Genomic DNA, 19,286 nt, shown 5'->3' with positions numbered 1-19,286 from the left:
GAGCTCACCTTCTGGTGAGAAAGATGACACTTTGACAACCAGCTCTCACTGAAGAGAACTGAACATGGCCATCACTCTCAGAGAGGTACAGGCCTTACCTGCAGAGACAAAGGAGAGATCACGTCCTGCTTCAGGAGTGGGAGGGGGGGAAAGCAGAGGAAGACGTCCAGAGAAAGGGCCAAGAATCCCGCTAGACTGGATTTCAACCTAGGCACGGAGCCTGTGGGTAGGAAGGGGAACTGTGGTAAGGGCATTCCAGCTGCCTGGAATTAGGACCCCTTCTTTTTTGAGATGTTAAGTACTTTGACGTTCATTATCTCATTTCATCCTCGCAAAAAAAAAAAAAAAAAAAAAAAAAAAGTGGAAGGCGTTAAGATCCCCGTTTTTAGATTCTGAGGCGGCGTGTCCAAGACCACAAACAGAATTAAGACCGGCAAGTGCCACGATTCCGCCCAGAGCTCGGTGCACGCACGCCCCCGCCCGACCCCGAGCGCTCGCCACCCCGACGTCTGCTCCCGCCGCACCCCGCAGCTCCACCTGAAGCCTCGCTGGGTCGCGTCGTCCTGCGCTCGGGGCGCCGCGGGGAGTCAGGGGTTAAAGCCCGTGGTCCGGGTGGCCCCTTCCCCCTCCCGAGCCCTCTCGCCTCCGCTCGGCGCCGCGCCTGGAGCGTGCGTCCCGGAGACCCGCACGAGAGAGGAGGGGAGAAGTGGGCCTGTTTCTCGGGTGGCCAATCCCCCGAGCCCGCGGTGCCCCAGAGGAGGCGCCAGGGCTAGGCCAGCGCCAGGCCGGGCTGCCTGCTTCCCGCGGCAAAGTACAAATGCGCCCGAGCGCGGCGCCTGGCGCCCTTGGCGAGCACAGCCGGCCCGCGCTCAGCCAGCCCCCGCGGCCGCCGCGCCGCCGCCGGTACCGCCGCCCCGCCCGGCCCCAGGGCCCCGCAGCCCGACCCCGAGCCCGCCGAGCGGGGGGCGCCGGCCGCCTCTAGCCCGCGCGCCCCGGGCCGCCCGCCGGTGCCGCGCGCCTCGCCCGACGCTGCGCGCCCGCAGAGCCCTGTCCTCCCCGACCACCACCACCTCCTCCTCCTCCTCCTCCTCCTCCTCCTCCTCCTCCTCCTCCTCCTCCTCTCCCTCTCACCTTCTCCTTTGCTTTTACTGCTTCTCCTTCTTGCCGTACCTCCCTCCATCTCTCCATCTCTCCCTCTTTCCACCTTCCTCTCATTCCCACCTTGGACCCAGCCTCGGCCTCTCCCCTTCGCCACCCTTCTCGGTCTCCCCGCGGTAGCGGCGGCAGCCCTCCCTGGGTCTGCGCCTTGCTTTGTGCCCCTCTGCCTCAGTGTCCTCGTCTCACTCTCTCCCCCACGCCCCTCCCGGCTCAGCGCCTGGCGGCCTGGCCCTGGGGGAAGGAAGGAAGGATGGTTCCCGAGGTAAGGGTCCTCTCCTCCTTGCTGGGACTCGCGCTGCTCTGGTTCCCCTTGGACTCCCACGCTCGAGCCCGTAAGTAGGCAGAGGAGGGATTCGAGCCCCTGGGAGGTGCGGGGGGTGGTGGGTGGGAAAGTGCCGGGACTTGGGGACCCAAACTGTTCTGACAGCCGTCAGGGCAGCACCTGTGCGGGGGAGAGCGGAGACTCCTCTGCCGGCCAGTATGGGCTGATGAGTTTGGGATACAGGGGTGGGGACTGGGGGGACCTGGGAAAACTCAGAGCCAAGGGGGCTGCTGCCATGGACCTGAGGATGAGGGGACTGAGGACAGTGGGGGAGAGGGCAGGACACTGTGCATGTGTGTTGGCTGGTGGTGGTGCTTAACATTCTCAGGAGAGAGCCAGGCATGTCTGGCTGCAAGGGTGCAGACAAAAGTGATGAAGATGTAGACTACTGCATTCAAAAGGAACCCATGGAAAGACAGAAGAGCTAACTAGATAACCTCACTCTGTTACCCCCTGTGATTCTCACAACACTTCCATGAGGTGGGTATTGTCATTTGCATTTTACAGATGAGAAAACAGGTTGATAGAAGAAACTTGCTGAAGTTTACAGAGCTAGCAAGCCATCCAAAGCCTAAGCTCTTCAATTCCAAATCCTATACTTCCCCCCCCCCACCCCCCCACCCCCACCCCCAGCATCTGAAAGAATCCCTGATTTGGAGCTGTAAGACTCTGGGAGGCAGGAAGGCACAGGGAGATAGGCCAGTCTTCACTATCCCAAATCTTTTGAATACCATCAGATGGAGAGCACCTCTCTTAAGCCTCATTTTCCTAATCTATAAAATGGGAATCAAAATCCCAGGACTGTTGTGAGAATTAAATTGGAGAAAATATGTCAAGCAAATAGCTGGTACATGGTAGCATCTTTAAAAATTCAGTCCCCTAATTCATACTTCTCCACTTAGAGCATATATGCCTAAGTTTATGTAATCTCTCCGGACCTCAGTTTCCCCCTGTCCCTGCAAGAGGCCAGCAGACCCCCTCCCCATCCCCAGTCTCTTGGGGAATCCTGTGAGGATGGAAAACAAAACCAAAGATTCACTTAATGAGAAAGAAGGAGCTTAGTTCAAACCCTAAAATACCTGATCAAGAAACTGAGGACCAGGAGGGGCAAGGGTTTGCTCCAGGTTACCCGGCACAGAGCCTGGGATGAAGACCCCGGTTTCCCAAGCCCCAGCGTAGTGCTCTGTCCTCTCCACAGCTCAGCTCCCCTTTCTTTTGCTGCCTTTCTTTAGCACGTGACTTTCTGGAGCTGGTGGTGCTGGATTTTGTTTCATTCTTGTCTCTGCTTGTGAGGGCAAGCTGCATGTCTGGTCGTCTCTGGGCTGCCAGCAGCATGAGACTCATAGAAGTCCTTAGCAACAAGTAATGGAAAGAACTCAGTGTTGGGTTCAAGTCCTGCCTCTGCCCCTTAGTAGCTGTGTGACTTTTCATAAGTCACAACTTCTCTGAGCCTCAATTTCTTCATCTAAGGCACAGATGGTACCTGGAACCCAAAGAGTTCTTGGGAGGATTAAAGAAGGGGACTGTGTTAAATTAGCTAGCACAATGCCTAGCACTCAGTAAATGTCTCCTCCCTTTCCTTGGGCCCTGGAGGTTTCCTCCTAACATTTTAAAAGGGACTTACCACAGAATGCCCTCCCTGCCCGCCTCCCTTCCTCTTGGCTCATCATTCTTAGCCCCCAAGGCTTTTCTCCAGACATTGTTGCTCTCGATGCATCTCTGAAAGGTGGCCCAGAATCAGATCGTTGTGCATGATTGCTAATGTCCTACCCACACCCCTCCTGTGGACCTCCCATATCTTGGCAGCCCTTCATCACCTTGCTGGGTCACACTTCTTCCAACACACTTTTCCTGGCCACCTAAGCCACTTCAGTCTCCTTCCGCTGTGCCTCCACCGGCCTTCAGGCCCATACCTCTCACTGGGTCCTGCCATTCTATGTCACCTACAGCCTGGAGCTTAGCTTCCAGATGTGCAAGAGAACAACTCAGAGCAGACTTGAATTAAGGTGAGGTGGACTGGCATTCAGAGGGATGTGTTCAGATTTGGGGATGACAGAGCTGAAAGAACTTTGAAAATCATCTGCTCCTACCTGCAATTTTCCTATCCTTACAGTTAAACTGAAGCCCAGGAAATGGGAGTGACTTGCCCAAGTTCACACAGCAAATTTGTTAAAGAAAATAACAACAGATTTGTCACTTAATGGTTGTGTGAATTGGGACAAATCACTTCCCTTCTCTGAGCTTCACTTTGTCTAGTGCTGTCAATCCATGAATCTAGGAACAATCCTATTCTATAGTCATTTGCAAGGGTCCTATTTGGGGGTCTCTTATGAAGGTCCTTGTCTTAGTCCAAGTAAGATCCCAGGCCTGTCGTGCATAATAAACCTCCTGGCGACACCTTGGGTGCTTTCATTAGTGGTGCCAACAGATGGAAATTCTCAAGTCTGCATCATGTCAGACTCCTGAGGTGGCTCGGCCCTACAGAAATGCCAAAGGCCTGTGAGCACACAGAGCAGTTTGCTCCTCAGTTACAATGCAAGGCTGGTCAAACAAAGGTTATTCTGTCCTTGGCTCTGTTTCCAGCCACAGATTGAGTTCAACGAGGACTGAGTCTCAACTCCGGCCACAGGCTGAGCCCTGATCCTCAAAACTCTGACCACAGATTGAACCCTGATTCCATTCTAGGTCCATGACCTGGTCACTAACTGATACTGATCTCAATCCCAGGCAGAGCCACATACATGCATGATGTTAGTTTGGGCACCCATCCCTCTGTGGAATGAGGACCTGCATAGTATCCTGACTCTCTCTCCAGTGCTCTTTCTCTTATGTCAGTGCCTCTCTATCATGCTCTTCCTTTACTGATTGTTCAGCTCCCCTCTGCTCCCACTGTTTAGGGTATCCGGCATGCTTCCGCTTTCTCTTCCTTCCCACTGTCCAATCCTGCTTTTGGGAGACAGTTATCAAGTAGAAACATCAAACTCTATATCCTCTCTCCAAGGGCTATGTGTACAGTGGGAATCAAAGCTTCTGTTCCCAGGTGACAGCATCCCAGACTGCAGAAGCAGAGATGGGGCAGGAAGGGAGCTCCCATCATATGATGTGGTATAGAGGACAAATTGGAGTCAGAAGGTCAGGGCTTCAGCCTGGCTCTGCTACTAATTCCAACTGTGACACCAGACAAGTTGCCTTTCTTTGCCGCTCGGTTTTCCCAGCTGTAAAGAGAGATGGTTCACCCAAATAGACAATCGTTGAGAACAATTCTGGCTTTAACATCTCATGATTCTAAGACTCTAGGATCCGAAGATGCTGTTGCCTCGCTTCTGAGTCTGCTGTGGGCTTTTGAAAAGGAAGTTGGGGGAGTTTCAATCTACAGCCTGATACTCTTGCCCTGCTAGGGAAGAGTAGATCCGATCCTCAGACCCCAGGAAAGTGAACCCAGAAGGTCTAGAACGGTTGGTTTGGAGGGAGACCCACCAGTAGAGACCTTGCCCTGCTGTTCAGCTTAGTTGCATCCCATCTTCCAGTCCAGGTGTACATTGGGGTGGGGGGCACTTGAGTGAAGGCTTGCTATCCGGCTCCAGGCAGGGCCCTCTCTGGGTCTGTCTAGGTGGTTCTGCACCTCCTTTCTCCCACCAGTAGAGGTCTCTGTCTTACTCACTCGCTAGCAGGCTGCTGAGCAGGAGCCGGGCAACAGCTGCAGTTATTTCCAGCTGTTGCACCTGTTCTAGGACTGGCCTCTCAAGTTCCCCCAGCCACTAGCCATGGCGCCGGTCTCTGGGAGAGGGATCCTGAATCCCTTGGACTCCCAAAGAGGACTGGTGTGAGAGCGCTGCCCTCTGGGAGGTGAAGTGCGGAGATCATTTCAGGCAACCTCCTGAACAGGATCCCATCCCGTACCAGAGAAGGCCGCTCCAGTCTTTTTCTGACACCCATTCTTATAGTCAGGATTCCTCCTTATGTCTCACCTGGATCCTTTTGTGTTCAATTTAAAGCCATTTCTTCTGGTTCTGCCCCCTTAGATCTGAAGACTGTTGGAGTTTGCGCTGGCACAAATCGATGATCTTAGGCAAGTCCTAGTCCGTCTTCTAGGACTCAGTTTCCACATCTGTAAAATAAAGGATTGGATATCATCTCTCAGCCCCTAACTTTCCAAGATTTTGCAGATCTAAGTGTAGATGTCCGAGGCAGAAGAAAATAATCTCCTCTCTGCCCCCTAACCGTTGCCAGTAGGAGAGCTGTCTTTCCTGTTTTTTTTTTTTTTTAATGATCTTTATTTATTTATTCATGAGAGACACACAGAGAGAGAGAGAGGCAGAGACACAGGCAGAGGGAGAAGCAGGCTCCATGCAGGGAGCCAGACGTGGGACTCGATCCCAGGTCTCCAGGATCACACCCTGGACTGGAGGCGGCACTAAACTGCTGTACCACCGGGCTGCCCTGTCTTTCCTGGTTTGACGGTCCTCTCCTTTGTGGTCCTTCTATGCTCCTGAACATCTATCATGTGCCAGAGAAGATGAGTCAGGTTCAGAGAAGTGAGGGCCTTTTCCCTTGATCACACAGCTTAGCTCCTAAGAATCTGAGGTTTTCACTTCTGATTCCCTTAGGAGGCCTCCCCCATTGGGTGCCAGAGCCCAGAGCAGAGCTTGTGTCTTAGAGAGAAGCAGGTTTGTGTGAATGGGAACTATAAAGAAATAAAGTATGCCTGTGTGGGCACAAGGGAAAAGATGTGAACATGCTCACATTCCTCTGCAGCTGGCTTGCTCAGGTCCTGGTAGGCTGGGGACCAGCCATAGTCCTGGGCCTCTCTCCTCACATCTCAAGCCCCCTGGTCCTCTCCAGCTTCCCCCACAGCCCAGGAGCTTCTTTCTTGGTTGTCTTTTCTGCTTATTGCTGGAAGAATTCCCAGTCCTACCACCCACTCCTAACTATCTCCTCTGAGGGCCTTTATCATAGTCTGACAGTTTCATTGTGGACTGTGGGATGGCCTTGGGTGGGACAAATTGGAAATTTTTACTTACATGTGAAGATCATGGGCTTGTTCATCCCCTCCCCTGCCTGGGCTCCTGACCTTTCTGTATATGGTGTTTGATTTGGGAGTTCAGGTGATGAGAGCTGGAAAGGAGAGGTCAAGAGCCAATTCCTGGTAGGTGGCAAGGCCTTATCACATGAATGAAGCATTCTTCTTGTTAGAGGTTTCCAGGATCAAGGGCCATACATCCAGAACCTCCCCTCTCCCTTGACTCTTCATTCTTTCACAGCGCATTCATTTATGGAGCGCCAACTCTGTGTAGGGGCTGCGCAGAGCACTGGAGATACATGAATGAATGAGATACGGTTCCTGCTCTAAAGAAGCTCAGAGTGTAGTAAGGAAGAAGAATGCACTTAGTCAGTACTCCCGATCCCGTGATGAGAGTTGTCATAGAGGGCTGAACTTAGTTCCATGGGAGCCCGAGGCTGCTGGCCTGGAAGGATGGGGCAGCTTCATCAACAGGGTGGCATCTGCAGGCTTTTGAAGAACGGGAATGAGCTGGCCAAAAGTGGAGATGGAGAATCACATTCCAAGGTGGGGAGGAAACAGCGCGGGAGGAAGGGACGTGAGAAAGAGCCTGGTGGGGTGGTGCAAGAGTGAGAAATTCAGCAAGAGGAAGTGAGGCTGAAAACAAGGCCTCCACTGAGAGTATTGCTGGAAAAGCAGGCAAGAGCCAGTGCTTAACAGACTGGGGTGACATGATAACATTCAGAGTCTGTCTAGTAAACACCGCTGCCCCTCAATTCAGAGGAGATCAGCCAAGTCCAATCACTTTAAGCCAGTATCAAGCTAGGGAAGAGCTGTGGCTGTGGCCTCTCCAAGTGGACGCTTCAGGCAAGGAAGGGCGCTAGCACATGCCAGCCACCCGCCATGAGCGGCCTTGCATGAACCACAGTCACCCCCACCTCTGTGCCTTGGCTGTGTAGCTCCCTTTGCCAGACAGGCCCTTCCCCTCTGTCTGCACCTGGTTAACTACTTCAAGATGTAGCTCAGGCATCTTCTCAGGGAAGCCTTCCCTAAAGACTCTGTGCTTCCAGTATAATAGAACTTGCCACACTGATGTATAGCTGACCCTTGAGCAATGTGGGGGTTGGGGGCACCAACCCCGGCACAAACATCTGCACGTAACTTTTGACTCCCCTTTAAATCTTAATAACTAACTGATAGCCTCCTGTTGACTTGAAGCCTTACCAGTCACATAAATAGTGGATTAATCCGTATCTTATATGTTACATCAAGTAAGCTAGAGAAAAGGAAATGTTATGAAGAAAATCATAAGGAAGAGAAAATACAGGTACAGTACTGAACTGTAAAAAAATCCACTAACAAGTGGACCCACACAGTTCAGACCCATATTGTTCAGGGTCAACTGTATTTTATCCATCCATCCATCTTCTTCATGAGTCTGTGAACTCCTTGAGGATGGGGACTGTGTCTTACTAAGTCATAGCCCAGGCCCACCAACATGCATAAGACCTGATACACAGAAGCTCCATAACTGAGTGAAGAGCAGGAAGTAATAGTACTATTCCTAATGATAATAAGCTATCCTTTTTTTTTTTAAGATTTTATTTATTTATTTCTTCATGGGAGACATATACAGAGAGAGAGAGAGGAGCAGAAACACAGGCAGAGGGAGAAGCAGGCTCCACGCGGGGAGCCCGATGTGGGACTTGATCCCGGGACTCCAGAATCATGCCCTGAGCCAATGGCATGATTCTATGGCACTAAACCGCTGAGCCACCCAGGGATCCCCAATGATAAGCTATTCTAACTCATGATAATATCCCTGCTTGGCGTGTCAGGTGCTCCGCGTCCACCCGCCTGAAGCCGCAGCCACATCCTGGACTACTCCTTTTCCCTCTCCAACTGTTTCCAGCCTGCCCCAAAGCTCACCCACCATATTTCCGAAGTATTCCCCAAATCTGCATTTTACCTGTGGGTACTGCTTCCATCTTGGCTCAGGCCAGCATGCTTTCAAAACCAGTGACTGCAACAACCTCTCTGCAACAACCTCCCATGGTCTCTCTGTCTCCAGTTTTGCCCTCCAACTGCTCCAATCCTTTCTCCACTTCTGTGGCTACAGTGATTATGTTAAAATGCAAATATGACCACAGGCACACCCTGGTTTAAAACTTTTGCATGGCTTTCTTTTGCCCTTTGGGCTTTCAAGGCCCTTCCTGAGCCTCTCCCTCCCTCTCCAGCCTGATCTCCAGCCCCTTACCCCTCCACTTTGATTTCTATATCCCGGCCCTGAGGTCTATGTAAGCCCAGGGGGTGCTGAGGGAGTCCGGCTTGTGACTGCAGCTAGGAGAGTGTGGGGAGCCACAGGAAACAGAGTTGGTAAGGTTATAAATGACACCTGAGAGGTTTACCTCAGTGGCAGTTACCACGATGTTCACAACCTAATGGGTGCCTGGGGGCTGCCCATAGAATTATGGAAGTAAAAGCTGGTAGGGTAGTTTGGAGTCAGAACCCAGATCTACTTTTTGTTTTATAGCCTACCATTTAATTGAGCATCTAATATGTGTCAGGTGCTAGGTATATTACATATGTTATCTGATTTAATTCTACAATAATCCAGAGAGGTAGAGATTATTACTAATCCCATTTGACAGCTATGGAAACTGAGGCCAAGAGTGAATAAGTAACTTATCTAAACTCAGGCTGCAGATAAAAGTCAGATCTGGGGTGCTTGGGTAGCCCAGTTGGTTAAATGTCTCAGTCTTGGTTTTGACTCAGGTCATGATCTCAGGGTCGTGATCCCAGGGTTGTGAGATCGAGCCCTGCCTCTGACTCCATGCTTAAGAGTCTCTCTCTCTACTTCTCCCCCTGCCCCTCCCTTGATAAAATAAAACCCAAAACCAATCAGAACCCCTACCTATCTGATTCCAAAGCCAGAGTCTTTGGACTATATACATACCTCCACTGAGTAAGGGGTTTTGAGGGGCAAGAGACCTGTCCAACTTTAATTTTTCTCTATCTTAAGCCTGGAGCAGGGCCAATTGTCCTTTTCAAATGAAAACTTCCTCCACTACTGTCTTTTTCCTGGATTAAATATCACTGCTAAGGACCATTAACTTCTAAAGATACCTGAGAGAAGGTGCCCCCCTGAGTTGGGAAGAGGGATGTGGGTGCAGATGGATGGGATGATGCATATGGGTGGAAAGGGCAGGACCAAGGGCAGATATGGAAGGCCACAGAAGACCAAAAGGAATAGATGGGAAGGGAGGGGATGTGAGAGACATGCTTTGCCTCCTTCTTCATGCTACTCAGATCAGCCCCCACTGGCTCCCTGAACCTTATCCTAGCCCACATTGGAGCTCCTGAGAACCAGGATGGTCTCCTATACCCATATACTGATGAGTATAGGAGACCCTATAGGAGACCCTCAATATATCCTAAATCATGGAAGTTTGAAATGATCAAATCTTAGAACCACAAAATCATGCAGTTCTAGAAGCTTCATGTTCTCATGGAATGTAGGCTCTTGGAAGCACAGAATTCTCAAGTCTTGAATCTTAGAAACCTAGAGCTTTGGAGTCTTAGGATTATGAAATCATGGATTCATAATCAGTATCTGTTTAGAAACCTTTGGAGATCAAAGTTCACCTTCCCTCTTATTTTGCAGGGGAGAAACTGAAGATCAGAGAAAGAAAAGTCTTCCTCATTGTCACACAGTGAATTCGTGGCATAAGGAGCTAGAGCTCCGTCCTCCGGCCATTAGCAAGGATCAGGGCTAATGCCAGGACTGCAGGGATGGAGCCACCGAGGCCTGGCCATTCCTCCTTCCCCCTGGCTTTGGCATAGCTTTGGGCACTCACCTCCTTAGTATAAGAGGGAACCCCAGGCAATGTCACCCTTCCTTGTGCCTCTCATCTTGGAGGGTGTGGTGTGCTGTGGCTGTGGCTGCAGGAGGCCCCCTGGGGTTGAGGGACCAGCCTGCCAGGCCCCCAATATTCTCAGCTGCTGCCAGGTCTGTTGGTGGGGCAAGCAGCCTCCTGGCCTGGGCATGGGCTAAGACATTTTCTCTGTCTCCAGGCTCTGAGCAGGCAGTGAGGGGTTGGGGTGCCAACTGGCACAAGAGCCAGGCCACAGGGCCGCCCCCAGGAAGGTGGTCGTGTCGCAATCGGCCCCTCCCTGGTCGGGGGAGGGGACTGAGGAAGAAAGACATTATTCAGTCCTTGGAGAGTTGGGCTGGCTCTGACAAGCACCCCAGCTGGGGCTGTGTCCCGCCCTCTCTGCCAGCAGAGGCTGAGAGATAAACACAGCTCATTTGATACGGGCCAGCCTGGGCCTTGCTGGGAAATAAATCTGCTGTCTGATCCCCCCTCTGCTTTGGGGAGCAGGGGAGGGGGCAGGGAGGGAGCTAAGCCGTGTGCTTCTATGGTCCCCAGTGGCCACTGAAGCAGACTGAGGGCATCATGGACCATGACCATGCCGCAAATCTTTGTTCAGGGAGGCCTGCTGAGAGACAGAGCAGGAGCAGGGCAAGGAGCCAGGGGCAGGCCGCTTCCAGTCTCTTACAGGGGAATCTTTCTAAAGGTTAGGAATGGCCCCAGAGCTCCTCTCCTTTGGAGGTGTGTGCCAGCCTGCACCCCAGGCCACCCCCAACACTGAGAGGAAATCCTGCCTGCGAGAAAGATTCAGAAAGTGTGAGACTCTAGAAAGTGGGCAGGAGGAAGTGTGAAAGGCAACCTCTAGACTCTAGACCCGGAGGGGATTAGGAAAGAAAATAGGGACTAGGGAATGGTAGCCGCTGAGGCAGAGAGAAGCCTCTAGACCGTGAGATTGGGCAAAAAGCCATGGAGGAGGGAGGTGATCTGCAAGGAGTTCTGCCTTGGAGTGAAGTTCTGGGTTCAGATCACGAGCTAGACGGCCTGGGCAAGGCACTTAGGTGCCAGATCCTCAGTTTTTCCATCTGGTTTTCTCATAATGATGGTAACAGTCCCAATGACCCTGCTTAGAGGGACAAGATCCAGTTTATTCAAGATGACCCATCTTGCAGGGTCATTGTTACCACAATTATCATAATAATAGGATTCAACAAGTGTCAGGAACTAGGCTGAGTAAGCCCTCGATGAGCATTATCCAATTTCATGCTCAAAATAATAATGTCAGTGGGGTAATTAAGTAATTTATGTAAAGAGAAGATAGTCAATAAATGTTGGCTCCTTTTTCCATATCTCAAGCTCACTCAATCCCACAAATCTTTGCAGACACTTAGCTTGTGCTAAGCATCCTACTTCCACCCTAGAGCTTGTTCTTAGGTAATGTAGACTTTTCCTGTAAGTAATGATAGCATCCCCTCTGGCTTGTAAAAAATCAGTGGCTACCTGTGAGGAGGAGGAGTGGCAGGGATAGGGCCTGACCTGGAGCCCTCACCCACACCTTTGGTGGTGATCTGTAAGAGGCGGGGCAGCCTGGGTGGCTGATTGGCTGTGAGAAGTGAAAGAGGGGGTTTCAGGAAAGCAAGATTTCAGGAGAGGTATCTAGCCTAAGGAAACAACCATTCCTCAATCGTTCTTAGAAGCATTCACCTGCATATTGACAACTGATATGCAGATCACAAAAATGATCAATTGATATGCAGTCATAGTCATAGCGATGACCATCTTTAAGGATATTTAAAAGTCAGCTTTCTGGGGCTCCTGGGTGCTCGCTCAGTCGGTTGAGCATCTGCTTTCAGGTCAGATCATGATCCCAATATCCTGGGATCTAGCTCCACACTGGGCTTTCGGCTCAGCGGGAAGCCTGCTTCTCTCTCTCCCTCTGCCCGTTGCTCCCCCTGCTTGTGCTCTCTCTCTCTTTGTCAAATAAATAAATACAATTTTTCAAAAAAGCCAGCTTTCTAAGAACCTTTGGCTAGGCAGTCCATGTTTTCCCAGTTCAAACACTCTCATCACAGCTCCCTGAACTATAAGGACACAGTACACTGTGAAAGCAGGAAAGCTGCTGTGAGCAGCTTTATTGAAAAAGGACCCAGAGAGAAGGTGTGCCTGTGTATACGTATGTTCACACGTGTGTGTGAGTAGAGAGAGAGTCAGCAGTGGGAAGGGTGTGTGTGCAGAGATGCAGTAAATAGATAAGCAAAATGGGACCAAGGGAAAGGAAGCCAGTGTGATTGTGAGGGCAAAAGGAGTACTGGACTGAGTCAGGAGACTCGGACTATCATCCCTGCTTGGTGACTGACTTCCTATGTGACCATAAAGGTGTAATTTATCCTCTCGGGGCCTCGGATCATCCATCTAATAACAGTTATACCACAATTTAAATTTGTAAGCACTTTGTTTGATCTTCCTAACTGCCCTATGAGAGAAGGGCTAAGGTTCAGAAAGGGGCAGTGACATGCCCATAGTCACTCAGCAAGAGTGTGGTCAGGCTGACAAGCTCAGATATTCTGGGCGTCTCACTGGGAGAGCACACCTGGAAGGTTCTCTTTCGCCTGTCTGGTCCAGCCAGGTGACATCCTACCTAGAGCCAGAGAGAAGGAGGGATGAAGCAGGGTCTTTGGGCTGGAGCCTCCTGGGACTGACAAAGCACTGGTTGGTTTGCCAGGTCCAGACCTGTTCTGCTTCTTCCACGGGAAGAGATATGCCCCCGGTGAGAGCTGGCACCCCTACTTGGAGCCACAAGGCCTGATGTATTGCCTGCGCTGTACTTGCTCTGAAGTAAGTTCCTCTGGCCACTTGGCCACCTGGGAGAGGTATGTCTGGGAGACCACAGAGGGGTCACCCCAGAGGGAGGGTGGGGCCGTGGCACTTCAGCAGCAAGCACTCAATACGTGGGAACTACTGTGCACCTCCCAGAGATAAGTCACATCGAGACTGGGCTGGGGACCTGGGCCATCTGTCTTTCAACCAGCCTTCCTTCCACCTCTGCTGCTGCCAGCCATGCCTGTGTCCCAGGACAAGAGCCTCTCTGTCCTGACCTCCCACTCCTTCCTTTCCTTGTGCCGTTTCCTCCAGCCACTTCTCTTGCCGTCCTGCCTTAGGATATGTTCTTCCAAGGCCACTGGCTCAAATATCAATTCTTCAAGGAAGGCTTCACCCACCCAAATGCCACCCTCACCATTAGCCTTATTTGATGCCTCACCTGCAAGGGTGTCTTCTTCTGGGGTGCTACATAAGTTTCTCTGTCCTTCCCTCCTGATCCCTGTTGGCCAAGTGTAACAGCTACCTGTGTCTGTCAGGTACAGCCCCTCCTAGATCTGTCAGTCACAGCCCTTTGAGAGCAGGTCTGACTGGGCACTCACTGAGGCTGGATTCGGAGTCCCGTGGGAGGCTGAACAGACTGGCGCAGAGACCAGATCTTCTTGTTCACCTCTGTCTCCCCCTTCCAACTCCACCCCGGCAACCTCCACAGAGCCTTGTACTGTCAACTAGGTGGAATAAATAAGACCCCCAGGTCTAGAGTTCTCTGGCCAGGGATGAGGATGGAGGCGGAGTGATTTGGGAGGCTTAAAACACCCTCAGCTCTGGTTCAGCTGCCTGGGGCCCAGTCTGGTTGGTGTAATATCCTCAGCTCTCTCTGGGTGCTGGTGGTTGGGGGGACAGGGTACCTGGCTCCTACCTGGAACCAGCCTCTTGGTGCCTGTCTTTCCCTGCACAAAGCCAAGAGAGGAATGCAGGAGGCCTGTAAAAGTCTCCCTTGTTAAGACAACCGTCAGAGTGGGAGCAGAGAAGAGCTTCTGAGAAGACACTGGGAGGTGAAGGGGGGTGGACCAGCCCCTCTCCTGATCTGATCACTGGAGTTTCATTCCTCCTAGGATCTTTCCCTCTGATCTACTGCTTCTACCATGTTGGCCCCAGGCAGAACGCTGGTGCCAGTGGCGACATAGCCACTCACAACTGCTTCTCCTTGGTTCTCCTTAGCACATCTGAGGCCAATCAGTCTTTACAAAAAGAACTTTATGAAATAGAGCCAGAGAACAGGAAGAAAACCAACAGAAAATTCCAGACGTATTGTGCGGTCCAGTTGACAAAGTCCAAGTTTTGTGATCCACTGGAGTCAATTCATTTCTCCCCGGCTTCCTAGAGTTCCCACATACACAGTTTCCCCAACCCAAGAGACTATGGTGGTATCTCCAAAATATACCCCGAATCCCTCCACTTCTCTCCACCATCACCACTCCTCTAATAAAAGCCACCTTCATCTCTCCCTGGGCTGCTGTATCAGCCTCCCAATGGGTCTCCCTGTTTCCTAAGTCCTTCCTCCACATGGCAGCTAGGATGATCGTCTCTGAACATAAAATTGATCGTGTTATATTCTACTCTTAAAGCCTAGTAGCTTCTCATTGCACCTAAAGTAAAATTCAAATTTCCTGCTTTGGGGGCTGCATGAACTGACTTCTGCCTTTTTCTCAGACCTCCTATCTTGTTGTTCCTCCATCTGGATGCTTCCCCCACAAGACCTCCTCTGGAAAGGTCCCTTCCCTCTCGAAGTTCATCCCATACATGAGGGTTTCTGTGACAGCTCTTTCTAAAATAGTCTACTTTCGTTAACTCAATCACATCCCCTGTTTTATTTGTATCATAAATTTAACATCTGAAATGATCGTGTTCCTACTTGTTTAGTTTTTATAGTCTGTGTCCTGCTCCTAGGATGCAAGTTGTTTTGAGAGCAAAAACCGTGTTGGTTTCACTGCTGTGTCCCTAGAGCTTAGAAGCGGGCCTGGCACCCGGTCGGTAGTCATGCAGTAAATACTGAGTGAATGGATGAGTCCCCTCAGTCACCAGAGGTGGCCCAGCATCATGGAAAGTACATGGACCCTGAAGACAGTGCTCATCTGTTGTGTGCTCTTAGGCAACTTAACCTCTTGGACAGAAGCTCTTATCTCCTTGCAAAAGTTTGGATAGCAGTACCTACCCCGAGGACTGCAGAGAAGATGAAGAGAGATAATATATTTATGTATAATATACAGCCCCTACCTAGTTGCTACCCAGTAAATGGTAGTTCTGACTTTCCTGAGAGGTGATCTGGCTGCCAGGCCTCCTGCCCAGTCACCTGCCCATTCAACCCCTCACCTGTCCCCACCTTACTCCCGGTTGCATGTTGCTGATCGTCTCTATAACTAGGCACCTCCAAGCTGGAATCAAGAGAGAAATTCTAACTCTTCAGGTCACATAGTTCCTTGAACTCCTAGTTACTCTTTTGAGGGGCTCAGTTCACCCTCTAGACATTAAGTATCATGTGTGCAGGCCTCTAGAAGGCCCCTTTTGGAACTCAGACCAATTCTATGGACTTTGGGATGCCCCTTGGTGCTGATTAGTCCCTGTGATCTGGCCATCTTGGGAAGTAGTGATCCAGAGGGCCTGTAGGCTGGTCTAGGGTTTTCTGTGGGGCAAGAGGTGCTGTGGGAAACTCGGTAGGCAGGAGGCTGGAAGCAAACCTGCCAACTTCACAGTTGAAAAAAGCTGGCTTCATTCATCTAACCAAGAGGCCCTTTCTCACTTCTCTTCTGGCTCTCAGTTAGTCACTCCTTCATTCAGACCGGCATGGGCACTAGCTCGGAGCAAGGCCCTGAGCTGACAATTCAGAGAGGAACAGATGAGGCATGGCCCTTGTTCTTGGGAATTGGTGGTTGAATAGACGAGACCAAGGTAAATGTTTCATTACAACATAGTGCAATGGCCCTTATAGCAGAGAGGAGAATAAGGTGTGGGACGCCCAGGTTGGGCTGACAGATCCTGTCTGGAAAGCTAGGACCATCTCCAGAAGGAGCAGTGGCCTCTCTCCCTTCAGTTCTTCTGTTTCTGCTCATCTCTCTCTTTCTTAGTTTCTCTGTATCATTCTCCCCCATTTGCTGTACTTGAAAAAGCATAAGAACTCTGGGGCCCTGCTACTCTGGTGCCAGCTCCAAAGCGTCGTGTAAGTTTTCCCAAACCTCTCAGAGATTCAGGGAGTGGATCACAGAGCCCTGAGTCATCGCCACATCAAGCATCTCATCATGTCCCCATCCCTGTCTCCGGCCCTCGTGTGTCACATTTCCCTCTTAGCCATGAAGCTCAGGCCCAGAGGTAAAAGAATGAAGTCCTAGAGTTAAAATAACAACAGTCAAGATCAACATCAAAGTAACTCCAGCCTTTTACTCTTATTTCTCAAACATCAGGAAATGGACATGGGTCTGTGCAAATCCATGTACCCTACCCCTTCCTCCATGGTGGGGCATGTGAGCTGGGGAAGGGGAGAGACCTGACAAATTGAGTTTATTGTTTTTATCCTGTCCTTTCACAGGCTTAAAATGAGTGTAGTGCCCCACAGCGGGGATGGGGTTTTGGGAGAGGTCGGGTTTGGGTGGGAGGCAGTGGCTCTTAGAATCAGGACCACTCCCCTGTGTCCCCTTCAGAGTGCCCATGTGAGTTGTTACCGCCTCCACTGCCCGCCTGTCCACTGCCCGCAACCTGTGACTGAGCCACAGCAGTGCTGTCCGCGGTGTGTGGGTGAGTAGCCTCCTTCCTCCCCCTTGCCCACTGATCCTTACTCCCATCCCAATTAGGGCTTCTGGCTGAGGGAGGCCCCTGGAATGAGAGAGGGCAGTCTCTAGCCATCAGAGGTATCGAGGAGGCAAAGGTACTCAAGAGGAAGAAACATCCTGGATCCCCAAGGAAAGCTGGGGTAGCCTCAGTCTTCTCATTCTTAGGTAGCTGGGCTTGGCAGGAAGAGGGAGAAAATGTGGGAAGTGGCTAAAGGAAACAGGGGTGTGCTTGGCCTGTGGATGGCACATGTGAACTCCAAGCTCTCTCTGGCTGGTCGGAGCTAGAGGGAGTGGACATGCCCCATGTCAGTGGGATGAGCGAGCAGGAGCTGGGAGGAGCTGTAGGGGATGCCAGGATTACGGCCCTGAGGCTGGGAATGACCAAAGGAGTTGGAGTACGTGTTCTCCAAGATTCCTCCCAGTGCTGAAGTTCAGGCACTCTGTGTGTCTTAATGCTGAATGCCTATGGTTCTATGATTTTAAGGTTCTAAGAGATTCTGAGACTGGGATTCTAGGAAGCAAAGGTAAAAGAGAGGAGAGGAGAAATGGTCTGAGAAGGAATTAGCATAACCAAGTATATATGCAACCAAATGGCCAATGAGGGGCAGCTAGTGGGAGACCAGCTTAGAAGCGGGGAGATGCTGAGAGGAGAATCAATGCTTAGAAGCATCAAGAAGGTGATATAATGGGGCTCCAGGCTCTGGAGCCAGGGGTCTTCTGGTGAGCTGGGGACCTGTGGGGAATATGTGTGTCAAGTACGTTTGTTTTCCGTGTGGGACCCCAGAAAGGATCTCCCCATGGCTCTGACTTGGGTCATAGGTATTCATGGCTCTGGGTTCCCTTGGGGAGCAGGGGCTTTGAGCTTCACCCTGCCTGGCTAGGGGAGCATTATGCCTTCTCCTTGGAGAGGCTCACTCCAGGAGTCCTTGCTTACCTCTCCTTGCTGACTTTGTGCCTAGGCCCCTTCCCCAGTACATGCTCCTCTCTGCCTCTCTATTTCCACATCCTGCCCCTTTGCCTGCCCAGCTCTATGGCTCTACATGTTCTTCATGACTCAGCTCAGGTATCAGCTCTTTCAGGAAGCCTTCCCACCAGCTTCCCTCCCCACTTCTCTGTGGTGCCACAACTGTGCTTCCATTGCTCAAGCCCTTACTACAGTGTCACTGCTTGTAGAATGTCTCTCTACCCACTTAGATTGTGAGTTTCCTGGTGGGAGGGGCTGGGTCTTACTCGGCACTCCATTCCCAATGCTTAGCCTGATGCCTGGTATAGACAAGGTGCTTAGTGAAGGTATCTTGAGAGAATGAGTAGGTTCTCTCAAAACTGAAGACTTACCCCACTGCCTGGCAGGGTGAGGACTAGCTGATTGGCAGGTGCTGAGGAATGGGGCTGTGGTGGCCAGTGAATGATGGAGCTTACACCAAGCACAGGACAGTCTAGATCATTCCAGCTGACTCCCCTAGGATATAGCTCTGTGTGAGACTTTGTTTTGTTTCCTGCTGTATCCCTACCACCAAGAACAGTACCTGGCACTAAAGGGGATTCATAGATATGCTCATTGAATGTTGAACGAACAGGTCCCCACCACATGGGGCTCAGTGGGGCTGAGGCTTCTGGCCTTGCCTTCTTGTTCTTGTCAGGGCCAGCTCAGACACTGAGGGGCTGAAAGGCCATGGTGGGGACCCAAGAGAGGGACTGACATGGTCAGATGCAGGTATCAGCGAGATCTCTCAATTAGCTAATATGAAGACTGGCTGGGAAGGCTGAGGCTGGAGTCTGGTTTAAATCCCAAGATAGGATTAGATGCAGAATCTTCAGTAAAGTGGCCCAGTTAATTTTAACAAACCTTTTGGAGTGATGTGAAACTTCATTATCTCTTCCCCTTGCCCCCTCATCTGCAGAACCTCACACCCCCTCTGGGCTCCGGGCCCCCCCAAAGTACTGCCAGCACAATGGGACCATGTACCAACACGGAGAGATCTTCAGTGCCCATGAGCTGCTCCCTTCCCGCCTGCCCAACCAGTGTGTCCTCTGCAGCTGTACTGTAAGAACTTTCATCTTCTCTTTTGCACAGGCCAGCACAGACAGGCCTGCAAAGCACAGTGGGGTGGTATGAGAGGGGGTGGGGGGGATTGTTCCTCCCTGTTAAAGCAAAGTGAGAGTGAATGGACTCCCGGGGAAGGGAGCGTCTGGAACGTCCTGCCCTTCTCTGGGCTTCCTCGTGCTCCTGAGCTGCCTGTTATAGCACCGTTACCTCATACTCACATTTGCCCATTTCTGTTCTCCCCAGTAGACTC

General features: G+C 51.3%; 1 protein-coding gene across 5 annotated transcripts in view; it reads left to right on the top strand.

The window, feature by feature from the left end:
- Positions 1-1,073: 1,073 nt before the first annotated feature.
- The window catches only part of CHRDL2 (chordin like 2), a 32,637-nt gene continuing 14,424 nt past the window's right edge, over positions 1,074-19,286 (top strand). Inside the window, exons 1-4 of one of the 5 annotated variants that reach the window (XM_077867033.1) lie at positions 1,074-1,490; positions 13,071-13,183; positions 16,861-16,954; positions 18,891-19,033. In XM_077867033.1, the coding sequence (XP_077723159.1) occupies positions 1,409-1,490; positions 13,071-13,183; positions 16,861-16,954; positions 18,891-19,033 (432 nt within the window). In that variant the 5' untranslated portion in view covers positions 1,074-1,408. The remainder of the gene's footprint in view (positions 1,491-13,070; positions 13,184-16,860; positions 16,955-18,890; positions 19,034-19,286) is intronic. The other 4 variants (XM_077867032.1, XM_077867031.1, XM_077867030.1 and 1 more) reach the window with 4 other exon arrangements.

This window comes from Canis aureus, chromosome 23 (genome assembly GCF_053574225.1).
Source record: "Canis aureus isolate CA01 chromosome 23, VMU_Caureus_v.1.0, whole genome shotgun sequence".
Classification (NCBI taxonomy): domain Eukaryota; kingdom Metazoa; phylum Chordata; class Mammalia; order Carnivora; family Canidae; genus Canis; species Canis aureus.
The sequence above is the reverse complement of the archived record's forward strand: the minus strand, read 5'-3'. Positions and strand labels throughout refer to the sequence as shown.